The 19,060-nt window shown below is 53.4% G+C and overlaps 1 protein-coding gene across 1 annotated transcript; it reads left to right on the forward strand.

The window, feature by feature from the left end:
• Positions 1–1,241: 1,241 nt before the first annotated feature.
• FGF6 (fibroblast growth factor 6) lies at positions 1,242–17,966 on the forward strand. Its single transcript, XM_004006950.6, has 3 exons — positions 1,242–1,836; positions 2,787–2,890; positions 13,592–17,966. Exons 1-3 carry the CDS (start codon positions 1,491–1,493, stop codon positions 13,766–13,768), a joined length of 627 nt encoding a protein of 208 aa, XP_004006999.1. The 5' UTR covers positions 1,242–1,490; the 3' UTR covers positions 13,769–17,966.
• The last annotated feature ends 1,094 nt before the right edge of the window (positions 17,967–19,060 follow it).

Raw genomic sequence — 19,060 nt, forward strand, 5'->3', positions numbered from 1 at the left:
CCAATGGCAGGGTGGAAGTTCACATATTCCCTCCCCTATTCCCCACACTTTACCAGATGAAAGTAATCACAGAAGACCGCTGGGCTTCAAGGATTCTGAGAGGACAAAACGGACATGCAAGGCTTGGCGAAACTTCTAACCAAAGCGTCATCCAGGTGAACTAAGCTGCAGGGCAGAAGGCAGGTGGACGCCACGGACTGGAGGTGGGGACCCAGGCCAAGGCTGGAGCTTACAGTTGGAGGGGAATGCATGCAGTCTCAGCGAAGGCCCTGGGCAGCAGGCCTCCTCCTAGAAGCCTTCCCCACACTGCCCGCACGCTCCACTGTGAGTGAGTGCTATTGAAATGGTTCTATGAGGTACCCTTGGCCTAGAGCAAGCTCACTCAATTCATGGAAATCTCACTTCTATGACAGGCGTCATGCAGAGGTTGCAAGCACTGGGTTTGGGCTTTGGCCACCTTTATATGTTCTGGCTTTGCAGCTTACTAGCTGTCATCATTTGGGCAAGTCACTTAAGCTTGCCCCCTGCCTCAACCTCCTCATCTTTGAAATGGGAATGAGAGCAGTCAGGTGGCCAAGGGTGAACCCCAGTAGGAAAAGGGCTGGTGACTCTGTCCAGGGCTGGACGCAGCTCCTACCCTCTGGCTGGTTGCACGCCAGGACCTGTGTGGAGAACAGAAGCCCAACCCTAGCCCCACCTCCCTCCACAATCCTCAAGACATTTGGAGACCCCCTGTCCAATCCCTGTTCTCTCTTGCTAAAGGGGTGCAGCCTTCCAGCATCCTCCCAGCCTCGGTGGCCTTAACTATGAGCTCTTTCCATGAACAGGGTGACTCAAGGGCCCCAGTCATCACCCGCCACCACGCCTCCCCCATCCCTGGCTTTACCCTTTGCCCTCTAAATAAGGAAGCCAGCGCTGCCAGGCCAAGGACTTCTGCCCAATTTGGGTCCTGGGTGGCCTCTCGCCTCCCTCTTCCCCTGGGCCCCCAGCCAACTCCCCCTCCCTCAGAGATGCGCCCTGCTCACTTCATTCCTGCCTCATAGTTGGAATGACAACAGCTCTCAGAATCTGTGGGGTGTGTGTGTGGGGGGGGTGCCGGGGGTCTGGGGAGGCAGCCAGGCCGTGGAGCAGGTTAATGTTACAGCCCTGGATAAGTGAGCTGGGCCACTTGACGTCAGGGTGATGATGGGTGGCAGGGAGGGCCAAGCGGCTGAACTATAAAGACAAGTCCAATCCGATATAATCAACTCGGGTCGGAGTGAGCGGGCCAGCCAGGCAGCGTCCCCAAGCCATGGTCCCTACCGGCCGCGGCTCAGCCTGGGTCCCTCTGCTCCAGACCCAAGTGCCCAAAGCCGGCTTTGGTTTCATGTCAGCAGCCTTCAACTGCCTTCCAAAAATAAGCCCCTGCCGCCATGCCGAGGGGAGAAAAACAAGAAGGGCGGTATTTTTAGGGCCATTAATTCTGACCACGTGCCTGAGAGGCAAGGTGGATGGCCCGGGGACAGACGCTGCTCATCACTATGTCCCGGGGAGCAGGACGTCCGCAGGGCACGCTGTGGGCTCTCGTCTTCCTCGGCGTCCTAGTGGGCATGGTGGTGCCCTCTCCCGCAGGCACCCGAGCCAACGGCACGCTGCTGGCCTCAAGGGGCTGGGGCACCCTGCTGTCCAGGTCTCGGGCCGGGCTGGCCGGAGAGATCGCAGGCGTGAACTGGGAGAGTGGCTATTTGGTGGGGATCAAGAGGCAGCGGAGGCTGTACTGCAACGTGGGCATCGGCTTCCACCTTCAGGTGCCCCCCGACGGCCGGATCAGCGGGACCCACGAGGAGAACCCCTACAGTGAGTGCCATCTGCAGCCAGTTGGGGAAGCCAGGGGATGGGACTCCAGCAGGTCTCTGGTGCCTGGGGTCCTATGATGAAGGGGGAAGGAGGATTCTCCACCTGGGTGCCCACTAGCCTAGCCACCTCCCCCAACTCGCTTTGCTCCTGCAGGGTGCATAGGCTGAGGTCTGAGCATCCTCTGCCACCCGCCCATGGAGCCCCTGCGGCATCAATTCCTTCAGTATTTCAGGCACAGCCATGGCCTCAGAGAACCACCAGGAACCCCCAGCCAGGGGGAGCCACAAAATGAGGGTGGAGAGAACCGGCAAGGATGCTTAGATCAGATTAGATATGAGCTGCTTTTTATTTCACTTCCCTCTTTGAGAGGAAAGGCAAATCATTTGCAAAATTTCCAGCTGCAGCTTGTCCTTCTTTCTAGTTCAGCTTGCCCCCACCCCCCATGCCCGCCCTACAAGTTGGTGGGTTGCTGTCTAGATGGGCTAGCCCCAGGAGGGGATGGGGCTGGAGGATCCAGGGCAGCCGTCAGACTCTGTGTGGCTGCAGTGTTTGCAAGATTAGATAGGCTGAAATGTGTTGAAATGCGAGGAGACATTTTAAACAAAGCTAATCAGAAATTACTTTTTTTTTAATCCACGTCAAGGACCTCGTGTGATTAAGCCCAGATTCGAAGCTACTCTTAGGTAGATGCCCAGGTGGCCACTGGGATCTCTAACTCCAGTGTCAGAACTTCCCCCTTGCAGAACTTGATTGTTAACAGTTCAGTAAAATGGCCCAAGCTGACAACTCAGCTTCCAAAGTGAGATCAGGGTGGAGGCAATAGAAGGCCTGACTTTCTAGAAGCAGGAGGGTGGGCCTAGATGCCCTTTGTAGGGGGGGTCACCTTTAGCTTGACATCCCACTCTGCTTTGCGCAATCCTGGGGTAACACAGCCCCTGTCTCTTTGGCAGGCCTGCTGGAGATTTCCACAGTGGAGAGAGGTGTGGTGAGCCTCTTTGGGGTGAAGAGCGCCCTCTTCGTCGCCATGAACAGTAAAGGAAAATTATACGCCACGGTGAGTCCATCAGGCCAGGGGAAGCTTCCGGCTGCACGAGGCCTGCCTGTGTGCTCAGTTGCTCAGTCGTGTCTGGCAGGCTTCTCTGTCCACGGGATTCTCCAGGCTGGAGTGAGTTGCCATTTCCTCCTCCAGGGGATCTTCCAGACTCGGGGATTGAACCTGCACCTCCTGTATTAGCAGGTGGACTCTTTACCACTGAGCCACCTAGGAAGCCCCTGCATGAGGCCTGAAGAGTGTGCAGTTGAAGAAAGTAATGCAAACTCTTGAGCAGAGATGTGCATATTCATCTAGAAGGAGGAGGGGGGCTGTGGGAGGAGCCGGTGCGAGTAAGGTGCTTGCAGCTCTGTGCTGGATCGTGTTTTTCTTGATCCCACCTGTTGGAGCCTTGTAGCAAGAAAGGAACCGTAGCTCAGAGGGCTATAGGGTCCAAGGGAAGCCAGAGCTCTGCATAAAGCTGCTGTCCAAGCTTACGGTCAGGCCCTGAGCTGGAGAGGCCCAGAGAAGCAGGCTTTGTTTCAGCCTAGACATGCTGCTCCCATGAGCCACCCTCCAGCCACAAGCACAGCCCGGGAAGAAGAAATGAAGCGCTTTTCCTCACCTTTATCAGTGTGTGGACATCTCACTTTAAGGTTTTAAGCCCTCTGACCTCTGATCCCAGCTGCCAAAGAACCATGCCTCCCACTGTACCCCCTTAGCTGGCACCAGCCTCCACCTCTGCCTTCTCCCATCACCCGTCACGGCTGGTGGGGGCAATGCTAGCACTTGGGTTAACCTCCCCAACTTCCACGTTTCCCCACTTCTCTGCTCTCTCTGACCCCTTCCTTCCTGGGTCTCCCAGCCCATAATTTTGGCATATTCCAAAACGTGGAAGGGGAAAGCATTCCTATGAAGGCAGAGACCCTGGGAGTTCTCGCGACTGAAATAAGAAGGCTAAAAAGGAAGACCTGTGAGCCATGGCCGAGGAATAGCAGAGTGACTATTTCTGGGGAGGGCGTGGAGGGCCGTTCTACCCCTGCGTGGGGACAGACGGGAGCAGGAAGTGAAAGCGGAGGCTCTGGTACCCGGGGCCGGCATCCAGGGAGGCTGTCCCAGCAGACCAGGGCTGTGAAATGCCCGAAGCGGGAGCCCAGGTGGCCTCGGCCTGTGATCTGCAGCGCTAGCACCTCTCTGTCTGTGTTGGTTTGTGTGACGACAAGGCGTGCATCAGAATCAGTGAGCCTCTGAGGACAAGTGGCTGGACGGCGGGTAGGCTGGAGTTGGAACCGTCCTAGACTGTACCATGAGAGGAGGTGCTTCTGCTGAGGGCCTACAGGCATCACCTGCAGAGCACAGAGGCAGGTCTGCACATAGACCCGGGGTCCCACCTGCAAAGTGAGGATGAAGATCAGATGCACCTCTCGGGGCTTCTGGGGAACAGTGCCTAGAGAGCATCCCCAGGGCTCCTGATCAACAGTAGTGCTCAATACAGGGGAATCATTTATGTTGTCTCAACACTGCCGCAGGCTCTACCCATCTCCTACTAGAGAGGAGTCTCCTGGGAGGAATCTCTGCATCCACGCCACCTTGGGAACTTGTCACAGGCCAGATTTCTGGGGTCCCTCCTCAGAGATGCTCAGTCATTAGGACTGGATCGGGGGGCCTGCATATGTTTGTTTTTATTCTTCAAGTTTCCCAGGTGTTTCTGAGGTGCAAGCAGGCTTAGGGGCCACCAGGCTACATGGGCTTTGCACGGCAGGGAATTCTCACTGGCCGATGGTCACATCAGAGCTGAAAGCTTCAGGGAGATGAAACTGGTCTGCAACGGGGATCCTCAGATGTCCTTTTCACTGCTCTCTGCATGTGTGATGGAGAGGGCAGGAGGTCCCTGGGGCCAGCAGGGCTTCGATGGAGCCAGTGCCCTGCCTGGTACAGAGGATGGTCCCCGACAGCCCCTTCCCAGCCACGTGAGTGTTGCCTGGATCCCACTGGTTGCAGAGCCAGGAATGGGGGCAGTTGGCTCTGAGCTTCTCTGCAAAGTGAATCTTTTGGAAGAAAGCACAGATTACATCAACCCTTATCTCTGCCACCATCATTAATAAGCTATTTAGTATTTATTTCTCCTTATCCTGAAAGAAATTTAACTGTGAGGTGGGGGAAGGACACAAACAGACCGTCAGTGTGACCACTTCCCACTTGAAACCTGGGGTCCCCGTAGGAGAAGCCAGGGAGGCTGGGACCAGCAGGAGCGCTGGGAGTGGACAGAGCATTCCGGGACCACGAGGAGGGGGAGACTCTGAAGCATAGGCTGACCCCTCACTCCTGGGCAGATGACTTCAAAGGGGGTCCACAGGACTCACTGAAGAGACAAAGTCCAGGAAAAGGGGGGGCTTCCCTGGGAGGATCCCTGCCCACCATCTACACCTCCACCTCCTCCCCTCATATACCTCCCAGGGGTGTCTGCCCAAGGGCACCTTCTTGGAGGGGAGATGTCCTCCCTGGAGTCCCAGACCCACCACCAGATGCTCCTGAACCCCCTCCCCCCGCCCTGCAGTGCCCCCCAGGGGCCATTATCACAGTCTGAAAGAACAATTGCCAACTGATCCCGGAGCCAGGAAGACTCCTGATGGATGGTGATTTCATTCACACCATTTCCCTTTAAGCCCCTGGAACTGTCTCCCTCCCTGCATGCTCAGCTGCTACTATGGTCCCTGAGTGGGGTTTCCTCTGGGGGGTGGGGACCCCTGCTCGGGGGAGAGACAGAGGGAGGGACAGGGGGCAAAGTAGGAAAATAGTCACTAGGTCGTGTCAGACTCGTTTACGACTGCATGGACTGTAGCCCACCAGGCTCCTCTGTCCATGGGATTCTCCAGGCAAGAATACTGGGATGAATTGCCATTCCCTTCTCCAGGGGATCTTCCCAAACCTGGGATTGAACCCACATCTCCTGCACTGCAGGCAGATTCTTTACAGGGAAATCCAAGGTAGGAAAATAAGCACCAAGAAAACACCTAGAGAGTGGGCTCCCACGGGTTTCATCCCTTGGAAGGAAGGGTGCAGAGCCTGTGGCAGTGTTTAGACAATATAAACAGCTCACCCGTATTGAGCACGTACTATTTGCCAGGTGTCCTGGGGATGCTCTCTGGACAGTACCCCCCCAGCACAGCTGGGAGGCGTGTCTGACTGTCATCCCCATTTTGAAGATGGGACCCTGGGTCTCTGAGGTCTCAGGTGAATCAGGTTTGTGTGCAGACCTGGCTCCACGGGTGATGCCCTAGGGCTGCAGCAGAAATGCACCACCTGTGCAGACTGACACCCAGGTTTCAGCTCCTAGCCTCCAGCTACCATCTTACTTCCAGCAAAGTCTCTAACCATTTCTGAGCCCAGACCTCTGCTCCCTCTGATTGGGACGGAGGCAGGAATCAGTGAGTTCCAATCTCCTTAATCTTTTTAAAATTAAAAAAGAAAAACAAAAATCAAAGATCTCCACCTGCCAGTGGTACTGTTAGAATCCTGTAGCTAAGAAAAGCACATAGTGATGAAAATCTGCTAGGGATTCAGTTATGCTTCTCTGTGATTTTGGTTTTACTCAGTATAACTGTGTCTCCATCCTTTTCATCAATGGCATCATGACAACAGGCGAAGCAAAGCGTTTATTTCATCTGCAGAGGCCTTCGGTTGTTACCTGGGGCGTTAACCTGCGGGGAGGGGAGGATCAGGTCTTTCTCTTGCTCTTAGCTGCTTCTCTCCTCTAGCGGGAGATGGAGTCTGAGCAGATGGGGCAAAGGGTCACTGGAGCTAACAGTATGTGGAAGGGTCAGAGATGGGACCCCAGAGCTGGGGGCGGCTTGTGGTGCAGCCAGGGGCCTGCGGAGCCCTGCAGACAGTCTCCCATACGGCTTTGTCTGCGGCCTCCCTGCTAGCCAGGACGATGCAGGAATAAGGAGTGAGAAGCACGGCAGGCCCGGTGGAGGCATCTTCAAACGCTTCTAAGTTGCCGATGCAATTGTGTGTTAGGAACGGGGATCAGAAAGGATAGGCGTCTTCAGAGCCAGGAGGTATTATTTCTCCATTTCAGCTAGGGACCGAGAAAGCAGCAGTTGGGCTCCAGGAGGAGAGGGTCTTGGGACAAAGAGTTATCTGGGTTTTTTCTCACCTCCCCCCTCCTTATCCATGCAACCCCCTCCCCAACTCCCATGCCCATAGACAACCAGGAGTAAATGGGGCAAATGGCCTGGGTAGCCCTAGAAAAAAGAACTTTAAAGACAAGGAGACACTTCCATCAGTCCGGTGACCTAGTGAACAAACGCCAGAGTCTGGGATGGCTGTCTGGTCCACCTCAGACTTTGAGAGGCATTTCTGCCAGCAGTAACTCATGCCAAGACCCCTGTATGTCCCACCCACCCCTGCAAAATGCCCCCTCTCCACTGCCAGAGCTAAACGCTTTAGAGCTGGGTCCTCAGAAGTCCGATTAGACCTATGTGGAATTTAAGACATTGTCACGCTGGAGCTTGGGGCCTAGCAAGCCCCGGCAATGTGATCCGGGGGAATTATTTTCATTTGTTCAAGTAATAATATACGGTAGCTGCTTTTCTTAACACGGCGTTCGCTTGGCTTTTCCCACCAGAGCTGAGGAGCCAACATTCCTGAGCCGTGAGACTTGGCTCAGGGACACGAATGGTGAGATGAAGCGAGGGGCTGGTCCCGATGCCAGCCTGAGCATCCGTGGGGCTGTGGAGTATCAGGCTGGAGGGAAGAGTTCAGGGCCACGATCTTGGCCTCCTGCCCCTGGCCCTGTGGCCACTTGAACACCAGGGATGGAGCAGAGGGGCTCAGAGAGGAAGGGGCAGGCAGAGAGGCTTTCAAAGCAACTTCATCCATGTCTCTTCTCACTTTGGATTCGCACAGAATTCTGGGCAAGGCTTTGGACAGTAAAGAATCTGCCTGCAATGTGGGTCACCTGGGTTCGATCCCTGGGTCAGGAAGCTCCCCTGGAGAAGGGCATGGCAACCCCCTCCAGCATTCTTGCTTGGAGAATCCCATGGACAGGGCTACAGTCCGTGGGGTTGGAAAGACCATGACACGACTGAGCAACTAACACAACGTGGGGAAGGCTAGGGACGTAAAGTGGGCTGGAGGAAAGAAACAGAGGTCGGAAACTTTCCGAGAAGTTGGGGATGGAAGTTGAATATCAAAATCTGATGAGCAGAGACCAAAGCACCACGTAAAACACCACCATCGTGCACATTTAAACAAATACGTTTTAGAAGATCTGCTGCTGCTGCTGCTGCTAAGCCGCTTCAGTCGTGTCTGACCCTGTGCGACCCCATAGACAGCAGCCCACCAGGCTCCCCCGTCCCTGGGATCCTCCAGGCAAGAGCACTGGAGTGGGTTGCCATTTCCTCCTCCAATGCATGAAAGTGAAAAGTGAAAGGGAAGTCGCTCAGTCGTATCCGACTCTTAGTGACCCCATGAATTGCAGCCTACCAGGCTCCTCCGTCCATAGGATTTTCCAGGCAAGAGTACTGGAGTGGGGTGCCATTGCCTTCTCCATTTAGAAGATCTAGACCTTAGCAAAAGCTAGATTCTTCTATTGGATCAGGACAAACGCTCTGAATTTCTGGCTCCAATTTGGCTCAATTCCTCTCTCTTTCTGTCCTGTCCCCAGAGACTTCTGCCCCAAGATCTGATTCCCTCTCTAGAGTTTGCAAAGAAAGTGAAGTCGCTCAGTCGTGTCCAATTCTATGCGACCCCATGGACTGTAGCCCATCAGGCTCCTCCATCCATGGAATTTTCTAGGCAAGGGTACTGGAGCAGGTTGCCATTTCCTTCTCCAGGGGATCTTCCCGACACAGGGATCAAACCCAGGTCTCCCTCATTGCGGGTAAAGGTTTTACCATCTGAGCCACGAGGGAATCAGAGTTTGCAAACCTCACATGAAAACTCTCCCTTGACCACCGTTTAGATCAGAAATGAATTCTCCTGGAAACTGGCAGGTGGAGTGCCCTCCAGGGTCATAAAAAGTTAGAACCGATTGGTGGGTGGATGGGGGCTGGGCAGGACTAGAGGGAGAGCACAGACCAGTCTCTGATACAAAGCTTCTCTCAGTCCACTTTCTGGGCCATCTTCCATCCTCAATTCCCTCCCCATTTTCACTAACATGACGAGGTAATACCAATACATGCACGTGGTGTAAGGGGTGGGATGGTGCAGAAGAACACACCGCGGAAATGAAGTCTCACTCTCACTGTTTTTTGTGGGTTTTGGGGGGGGAGGCGGGGTTTGGCCATGCCATGCAGCGTATGGGATCTTAGTTCTCTGACCAGGGATCGAACCCATGCCCGCTGCATTGGGAGCTCAGAGTCCTAACCACTGGACCACCAGGGAAGTTCCTCCCTTTCACTGTTGTCTCAAAGACCCAGACTCTCCCCTGGGCAGCACTGTCACTAGGCCTCATATGCCAGCCATCCTAGGAAGAACCAGCTTCCCTATGTGGGCGCTTATGTTGACATCATATTTTAAAATCACACAAACAGGAGCAAACTAGTCACAGTGTTTGAATCTTGCTTCTTCACTGAATCGCATGCCTTAGGGGCCACCTCCAAACATTGCACAGAGGGGTTCTGGTTTTTCTTACTGAGAGCCTTCGTGTGTGGCTGTCCCATCACTGAGAGGAGCGCCGCCCGCCTGGCAGACCCTGAGGCTGTTTCTGGTCTCTCACTGTTTTAGGTGATGCTGCAGTGAGTGACTTTTATACACGAGTGGGAGTAAGCCTGTAAGATAAATTCCTAGAAGTGGAAGCACTCATCAAACCTGTAGTTATTTCATTCTAATAAATATTGTAAATTTTCTCTTGACAGCAGTTAATACACACAGCAACACATCCAATGAGAACTTCTAGGCCCCATGCCCTCACCAACGAATGCCTCTTATCCAGCTCAGTTCTCTGTGCAACCCGACAGTTACAAATGTGATCGCACAGCTGTGCTTTACAGTTCCTTCAGGGCTTCCCTGGGGTCTCAGACGGTAAAGAATCTGCCTGCAATGCAGGAGACCCAGGTTCCCAGGCTGGGAAGATCCCTTGGAGAAGGGAATGGCTACCCACTCCAGTATTCTGGCCTGGAGATGTCCATGGACAGGGGAGCCTGGAGAGCTACAGTCCACGGGGTCACAAAGAGTCGGACACGACTGAGTTAGGCATATTTTCTTATGTTTAAATGCTACTTGTATTTTCTTTTCTGTGAACTGTCTATAAACATCCATTTTTCAGTCAGTTCTGAATATAATAGCAAAATTTAATCTATTGCAAACTATATTATAAAGTATAATGCATTGTAAATGTTTTTTTAAATTCAGTTTGCTATTTACATTCTTATTTTCTTTAAGGTGATTTTTTTTTCCAGGCAGAAGTCTAATTTATTCCTCTTGGGTTTCATAATGGCCTCTATTTTTCTGTGTCCTGCTTAGAAAGAGCTTTCTGACTTTTTTTTAAGATTCTCTTCTCTTTTCCTTTTGTTTTTGGTCCTGCCTGCATGGCTTGTGGTACCTCAGTTTCCAGACTGGGGTTTGAACCTGGGCCTTGGCAGTGAAAGCGCCACTAGGCCACCGGGGAACTCTCCTTAAGTTTCTCTTTTTAGCATTTAAATATTTGTTCCTTTGGAATTTATTTTAGAGTTAGGAATAAAATCATACATCAGATTTTATTATTATTCCATTATCATTATTATTATTATATACGATGGTATCCAGTTCTTCCAACACCATGTTTTCTCCAGTGATTGCAATGCCACTTCTGTTTTATATTCATTTTATGTTCATGTGTGGATTTACTTCTGGATCATTTTCTGTTTGTTGAGCTGCACCAGACTGTTGATTTCTGCAGCATTATTTCTGCTCAACTTTGACCATTGATCCCGAATTCACTTTTCCCTGGAGCTTTGCCCATGGACAGCCTTAGGTCCTGTGGTTACCCCGACCCCCCGTGTCCCGAGAGGCCCCAGGAGTGCGGGGCCAGAGCCCAGTCAGCTCTGTGCCCCCCTCCCCCAGGCTCGCCCCCTACCACCACTTAGGCAATAAATGCAGGGCTTAGAAGCTAACTTGTCCTACAACCCACAGCAGCGTTTTTTAAACTTTATTTTTGGCCGCTCTGGGTCTCGTGGCTGCAGGGACATTTCTCTAGACGTAGAGCGGGCTCTGCTCTTCGTTGAGGTTCGCGGGCTTCTCACTGTGGTGGCTTCTCTTGTTTCGGAGCATGGGCTCTAGGGTGTGCAGGCTTCAGTTGTTGCCACTCCCAGACTCTAGAACAGGCTCAATAGTTGTGGCTCACGGGCTCCGTTGCTCCAAGGTACATGGAATCTTTCCAGACCAGGGATGTCTGGAAAACCTATGTCCCCTGCGTTAGCAGGTAGATTCCGCTGGACCACCAGGTAAGCCCCCACAGCAAGTTTTACAGGAATGATGATCCCAAGACAAAGCCTTTAGTGCTTTTCCTTTCAACTAATCTATGAATCGGTTGGAGGAGAATCATTATGGCAATAGCAATTACTTTTTACTTTGCTGTGTGCCAAGCCTTATACCATGCATTATTTCAGTGAATGCGCCCTCCAATTCTATGACAGAATTGTCATCACTGCTCCCATTTTACAGATGAGGAAGCTAAGGTTTAGAAGGTGATATCACTTACCAAGTTCACATAGCTAAATAAGAGGTGAATCGTCATATATGCTTCGCCTACTTTGATTAGTTTCTTTTTTCCTACTTTGGGACATTCCTTTCTTCATTCTGCAAATATTTTTGAGCACCCATAGCAAGCAAGATAAAAACTTGTGAAAAACAGAACTCCCTGGTACGATATTCAGAAGCCAGTTGACATGGCTGGTGCAGGCTTGCAGGGTCATCTCAAGGAAATGAACATCACAGGGAGGTGCCTTGTCAACAGTAACCGAGGGGTGTGAGAGGGAAAGAGAGGAGACCTTCATTCATTGAGGGGGTGGCAAAGGGATGGGTGAGTGGTACCCAACATATTACCTAGACGATGCCCATGGCCCCTCACTGGCTCTCGCTGCATCCAAGAGCTATCCCTTTGTGGGCATCCATGAGCCCCTATTAGAGCATCATCCATCCAGTGTCACCTGCTCAAAAGGACACAGTCCTTGTCTCAAGGAACTGGGAGTCCCCTGGGATGGTGCATTGTTTTCAGTGCTGTCAGACTGGTCCACTTGGAGCCCCGAGGAGCCAGCTCATCACCCTTGTTCATCAGAGAAAGAGGCTCTCGTCCACCCCACGGCGGCAGGGTAAGGCCAGGCACTCGTAGTACGATTCCTCTTGAGAAGGTCAGACGATACCCCTGGCACAGCCGCTCAGCCATTGAGTGGGTTTTTTATAGCCGATGGCCTCAGTCGGCAGGAAGGAGTCAGGTATTATGCTCAGCTCTGTCTCTGTTTCATTCTGTATTTTTCTAAAGACCAGATCCCAGGCTTTCTGACCTCCGCCTGAAGCCCAGAAATCCCCCCGGCCGGGGGCAGTGACCTGGGTGGGTTTGAATGGAGAGCCCTCTCTTCTAGCAATAAAGGAGGACTTGGGTGATTTATTGGGGCTGAACTTGTCGATGTGTGGCAGGAAGCCTGGCCCTCAGTTTCTGAACAGGTGGTCCTCACACAACTCGCTCCAGCGGGGGCCCTTCATCACCAGCCCCAGACTCCATGGCACCACAGGTCGCAGAGGGAACCAGGTTCTGTTCCCCATAAGGTCTCTGCTCATCACCATCTCATTCCTGCCTTTCTCCGGAAAATGGCGGATTCCTAGGGGGCACCAAGGCTTCCAGGTGGCTCAGTGGTAAAGAACCCGCCTGCCAATGCAGGAGACATAATGAGACATGGGTTTGATCCCCCGGTCGGGAAGATCCCCTGGAGGAGGAAATGGCAACCCACTCCAGTATTCTTGCCTGGAGAATCCCATGGACGGAGGAGCCTGGTGGGCTACAGTCCATGGGGTCACCATGAGTCGGACATGGCTGAGCACACACACACAGGTGACACCAGGCACCTCTGGGCTCAAAATCAAAGCCAAGGATGGGCCTTTTAAGGGGCAGCACACTTGGGCCTTAACCTGGGAAAGATGGGATGAGGGATCCAACTGGAGAAAGAATTACCATAACAACCAGACGCAGGTGTGCTGGGAAAGCCTTAGAAAGTTGTCCGTCTCAACCTCCACTCACCTGCCCCTCCTGATGGTCCCTCAGCACGTGACATGCAGAAAAGGGAAACAGGTCTGGAGGGGAGAAGGCGGCCCCAAGGTCACACAAGTGAAGTCACTGATCAAACCCCAGTCCTCAGTCCTGCTCCACTGGATCCTCTCCCAGCAGACTGGAGAAGACAGCTTCTTCTATCCCTTCCTGGTGCTGTCTCTGAACATAATAAATTATCATCCAGGTGTTTAGTAGACTAAGTGCCCACGACCGGCAGTCGGGAGCACCCCCGCTCGCCACGTGACACAGGCCGTCCACCCACATCCCTGGGCCTGAGTTTTCTCATCATGAAGGGGGGAAGTGAGGGGGGCCCGCGAGAGCTCCGAAGGCCCCCCTGTTTTCAGCTTCCAGGCTTCTGCTTACCCAGGATGGCTCAGAGCCCCCAGCAGTCATCCGATTTGGGGAGGCGAGGGGCCCGAGGCCTGCTGGGCTTCGTTCATCACTGACACTCTGCCGTTTGTCCATTTCCTCCTCAGCCCAGCTTCCAAGAAGAGTGCAAGTTCAGAGAGACCCTCCTGCCCAACAACTACAACGCCTATGAGTCAGACATGTACCGAGGTGCCTACATCGCGCTGAGCAAATACGGACGGGTGAAGCGGGGCAGCAAGGTGTCCCCGACCATGACTGTCACACACTTCCTCCCTAGGATATAAGGACCCCAGAGGAAGGCTCACAGGTGGAAAGTAACGTCTTTTCTGTTGGAATTTTGCACAAGTGGGCAGTTCCTCCTCCCCCTATGCCTCCTAAGTTGAGCTCCTCTGCTTGGGAGTGGGGAGACCTGAGCTGGTACCCAGAGCCACCGGACCCCATGGCGTGTGACCCACCCGAGGGAGGGGTTGCAGCTGGGCTCCTAGGATGGCAATGGATCGATCGATCCCACACTCTGACCTCGACTGAGGGGAGACAGTCCAGAGACACTCGTGGAAGAGGACCCTGGGCACTGGAAAAGAAGGGGAGGAAGTGCGCGTGCTGATGTATATCCATACGCCTCGGTCTGTGCGTGCAGACATCTCAGTCTATATCGTCAGAGCCAGGGCCTCTGGGCATCTCCGAACAGGCTTCTTCCTCCAGGCGTCGCCGGAATCTGCCTGCAAGAATGTCACCTGTCAGCCCAGCAGGATCGATGCGTGCTCCCACTCTGCCTCTTCCCAATCACCTTCCCTCTCAGAGGCTGCTGACTCCGTGGGTTGCCCCGGGGGCGGGGGCAGGAAGCAGCTGTCCTCTAAAGTGCAGAGAGGGCAGGGTGACGGGGCGTAAGATTTAGCTGCAGACAGAAAGACTGAGCGGGCGCTCGAGGCATCCTGGGTGTGAGGGCTCTGGGGACCCTGGGACACATTGTTGGGGAAGCTGGGGGAGACGATATCCCCCTTTTTTGGAGGAGAGGGTCGGAGCAGTGTGTGAAGCAACTGGTAGAATACCGGCTAGAAGCAGCGGAATGGACGGGGCCTCCTAGAGAGAGCCTTTCTGCCCGGAGGACTCAAATGCTGCGTGTGGCTCCAAGAACAAGCTGCGGCCAGGCTGCCTGCCCGTAACTTTTCCTCACATTGAACTGGGTCTTATTTTAACCTCAGATGACAAGGATCCTAATAATGGCAACCTCTTTGGCGAGCATCAAGGGGTACAAAATAGGTCATGAAGGAAGTAGAGAGGTTTCAGACTTCAGATACTAATTCCTCTCCGGTAACATCCAGGAAACTCACCCAAGTTCTCATCTGATACTCTCACTTCCTTCTCAGCCGACCTCCCCCACGCACGCACCGGTGCCTGGATGCAGTGGAATTGGGCATCGTGACGTTCAGAGTTTGCCCCCTGACCCCCTACAGAAGGAGAAGAGTGATAATCTGGTGAAATGGAGCATCCCAGCTGAAGCGGCTCCTTGCTGCCTCAATGCCTTCTTGCCTCCTGGCCTTTGAGAGTATTTAAAGCAGAGGTGCCCCCAAGCGACTATAAATGTTGTCCGCCTGGAGCCTTTGGATGCCTGAGCCGTTGGGACGTTCCTAAATCTGAAACCAGAGAGACCCATGTCAGAGCACACATATTTTCGGCGGACGTGGACGGGCAGGTTTCAAAATGAGCTGACACCCTCTGTGACTCTCAGAGGCCCCGGCCAGCAAGACCAGTCCCTCCTCTGCTGCAAATATCCTCGCCTTTGACACACCTCTCTATTTGCAGATGCGTCCAGCTATAGATAGAGCCGGGATGAGCTGAAGGCAAGGGCTGATGATCCAAGGGAGAGACACCCTGCTGGTCACCTCCTCTGCCCGGCACATATCAGGGCAGACATGTGCTGGGGGAGGGACAAGAGGCTGCACCAAAGTGGGCAAAGATGCAACAATGAGAGCTCAGGATGAGAGAGGACACAGCCAAGTCTTGGATGGAAACTGGATGGAGCTGGGGTCTTAGTCAAGCAGAAGGGGAAAACATCAGTCCATCTTGACAGTTTGGAATATTTCAAGTGTAGATCTGCTTGGAGGCAGGGGACAAAACGGATTGTTCTTTGGGAGATCTTGTCCTGAGTAACTGGTCTGTTTAACAGGGTACGTCGGAAACCAATGCGCTCACAACCTGAGTGGTGGGTCAGCTCCCAATAGGATGCAGTGGCGTGTAGGGGGTCTGGGTGGGGATGGATGGAGCATGATCTGAAGAGGAGAAGGAAGTCACAGGTCCCAAAATATTGGTTCCCTTCTCCCCCAGGTGCTGAGCTCTCTGGCAGGAGAAGGCTCTTCTAAGGAGAGTCATGAGGCCTCAGATGGTTAGATCTTTCCTGCAGCCCCCTAGAGGCTTATAAAAGTGCCCAAATCCTGACCAGGAGTTTCCTCAAATGTCCATTCCCATCTCTGATGCTGGAAGGGAGGATGAGAAGCTCTCAAATGCCTGGAACCGGGCAGGCTTGATGCCCATCACTCCAGTATAACACATTGTCCGACGACCCTGTGGGCAGCTGGGCGTCTGTTCTCACTGGTACCCGGGCCCGTGGTGTACTAGAGTTTCAGTACTTCAAAGATCACCTCTGATATACGGCTGAATCATTGACTCTTTAACATCCTTCCCATCCAGAGGAATTCTCCCAGGGCTTTCCCTGTGACCTGTGAGCAACTGAGGCTTAGGGAAAAATCAACCCCCGTCCATAGACATTGGGTCGGGGCACAGAGTGAGGTCTGCACCGGTGTGCAGAGTTCTCTCCTTGCTCATCTCCAACCAAGGCCCATGCTTGGCTGTCAGCCCCACTGGATCTGAAAGGCTGCAGGGAGGTGGCAGAAGCAGGGGAACAGAGGTGGTCCCCACCTTCCCGCCAAGCATGGACTAAGAATGTCTTGGGTCCTCCCTCCACCAGATCCTGAGCTATGACACCGGTTCATGCAGTTTTTGTAGCTAAATGGCCTCTGTTCCATCCCAAACCATCTCCAGGAGCTCCAGGCAAAGGCAGGGCTCCAGGAGCCCAGAGACTGCCTTGTTACCCCTTCAAGAACCAATGATGCAGAACAGAGCAAAAAGGTGCACCCCTGAAGGCGGCTTCTCAGCTGGGACGACTTAGCTCAGGACAAAGAAGGGGGGCCAGGCCCCTGAAGAATCTACCCCCTCCTCGGGTAGCCATGGGTAGACCGCAGAGGAAACCAGAAAACACCCTGCTTGTTCTTGTAGGTCGCTCACTGCCTCCTGACCCCTCCCTCCCCACTTCCCAATGGAAAAGCAGCGGACAACTTTGTGATGGACACTCCATCACTCTTCTCCTTCATACCCTCCCTCCCCCCCCACATCCCACCACACCTCCAATGCACACCCCAGGCCCTTGGTCAGGGCTGTTCTGGGGCTTAAGAAAGAGGGGAGATTCTCCTGTCCTCTGCTCCAGGCGACACACTTCCCTCCTTCAGACACATCGCTTTCTTCCCAAGCCTGGAATTCTCTCCCAGTTCCCATCCTATCCGGAAGCAGCTGGGACTCTCCAGCCCAGGCTGGCTCCACCCCTCTCTTGCCCTGGATCTCGGACCCTTCCTCATCCTAAGAGAGTCCTAGGGGAGGAAGGAAATGCATGAGGTCGTAAGCTGTCAGTCTCCTTCCTCCCAGAGTTGGACATCCATCGCCTTTGCCCACTCTGGGCCACAGCTGCTAATACAAACCAAACGCAGTCACTGGCCTCCGGGATGAGCTCTCTGCCCTCCCTTTCCTTTTTGCCCCTTTTCATGTGGACACAAGCTAGATTGCTCCTACCTCTTTCTGTCCCAGTGCTTTCCCCCAAGGGCTCTGGGTCCGTCACCACCAAGGAGGTGTTCTCTGCCACCCACCCCTCCCGCACCTGCAGAGTGGGTAGCTAGTATTTCTACACTCTCCTTTCAGCAAGAACCCAGCCATTTATTGTGCTACCTCCCAGGAAAACGCCAATGGTAGGAAAGTTAGGGTCAGGGCCAGAAGAATAGATGGAAACACTGGAATCTGTGCTTGCCCCGGAACTGGTGCATCCTCTTCCCTGGACAGGAGGCAAGAGTGACTGTTCCCACAGCCTCCTGAATCTGGTCCACCCTGCAGATAGCTCACACAGGCCCGGGTGTGGATGCCCCACTGAACGGCAGATTCCAGCACCCACACCCCTGGGTCCTCACGTGGGTTCTCCTTCCTATTAATATAAATCAATCAGTACCTCAGGCTGCATCCCAGGGCAGAGCCTGGGTTTAGCGGGTAGGAAAACGCAGAATTTGTTCAGTCCTGTGCTTGTAAAATGTGATGCTTCTATTTTTTTTTAATATGTATGTGCTATGCACAAACCATATCGTGTTCCAGCAAAAAGGAAAAGGTCTTTTTATACGTTCCTCTAAACTGTTTGACTCCACCCCTCCTATTAAAACCGACAACAAATCTTTGGGCTGTGGTTGATTCTCCTCTGGATTCTTTGTCTCCTCTCGAGGAGGAGGGCAAATTGGAAAGAGAAAGCAGGAGTGCATGGTGCTGTGGATTTTCAAGGCCGGAAGTACTCACATGGGTCGCTTCATCCATTCTGTATTTTACAGAAGGGGAAACGCAGCCAAGGAGGGAGAAGGGCGATGTCGGCAGCATGGTAGACCAGGGAAGCCCTAGTGGCTCAGCTGATAAAGAATCCACCCGCAATGCAGGAGAGCAGGTTTCGATCCCTGGGTCAGAAAGATCCCCTGGAGGGGGAAATGGCAACCCACCCCAGTATTCTTGCCTGGGAAATCCCACGGACAGGGGAGCCTGGTGGGCTGCAGTCCTACAGGGGTCACACAGACTTGGACACAGCTGAGCATGTGCACACACATAGTGTACCAGGGCCCTGGTTATGCGCACTTCTGGGGCCGTCAATCACTTTCGTTACCCATCCACATATTCGCCCATCTGGGATTATTAATAGTTGGGGGGCACCTGTCTCTGAGCTGCCCTGGGCTAGGTTTGGGGGCGGGCATGTGTGTGAACAAGGCAGAAACAGTTTCCTAGCCTCTCACGGACTTGCATTAAAAATATAAAAATCACCCGTGAATATATTGAAGTGTAGATTCCGAGCCACACTCCCAGCATCTAGGCCTGGGTGGGCCCAGAAATCTACCTGGGCAGCCTCAACATTGCAGAGCCCTGGTCTAGAAGGATGACTGAACTCGTAGAACATTTGGGCCAAGAGAGACTTTATAAATCATTTAAAAAAATCTTTTCATGGGTTAAAAGAAGAAGAAGGCTAGGGAGTATACGTTTCTTACCCAAGCTCACCCAGCCTGGTGAGAGAGAGACCCCTTCTCTCCTTTCTGTCCACTGTCCCCCACCATCATCAGCCCCTCCACTCCACCCCTCACTCCTGCACCTACACCCCACCCTCTGCTGCCTCCTCCACAGGCCCTGGGGGTGGGGGGCGGGGGATGGATGGCAGCGTGTCTTCAGCTGAGCAATGATGGATTCTGAATAAAGCTACACACTCTTGGAAGAGGGCTTCCCTGGCGGCTCAG

The sequence above is a fragment of the Ovis aries genome, chromosome 3, assembly GCF_016772045.2.
Source record: "Ovis aries strain OAR_USU_Benz2616 breed Rambouillet chromosome 3, ARS-UI_Ramb_v3.0, whole genome shotgun sequence".
Taxonomy (NCBI): Eukaryota; Metazoa; Chordata; class Mammalia; order Artiodactyla; family Bovidae; genus Ovis; species Ovis aries.

Bases quoted from the DNA above. Each gene is read 5' to 3' on its own strand.
- FGF6 (XM_004006950.6), top strand. From the start codon at position 1,491: ATGGCCCGGGGACAGACGCTGCTCATCACTATGTCCCGGGGAGCAGGA. The intron at 1,837-2,786 runs GTGAGTGCCATC...TCTCTTTGGCAG, and splicing joins CCACGAGGAGAACCCCTACA to GCCTGCTGGAGATTTCCACA. The intron at 2,891-13,591 runs GTGAGTCCATCA...TTTCCTCCTCAG, and splicing joins AAGGAAAATTATACGCCACG to CCCAGCTTCCAAGAAGAGTG.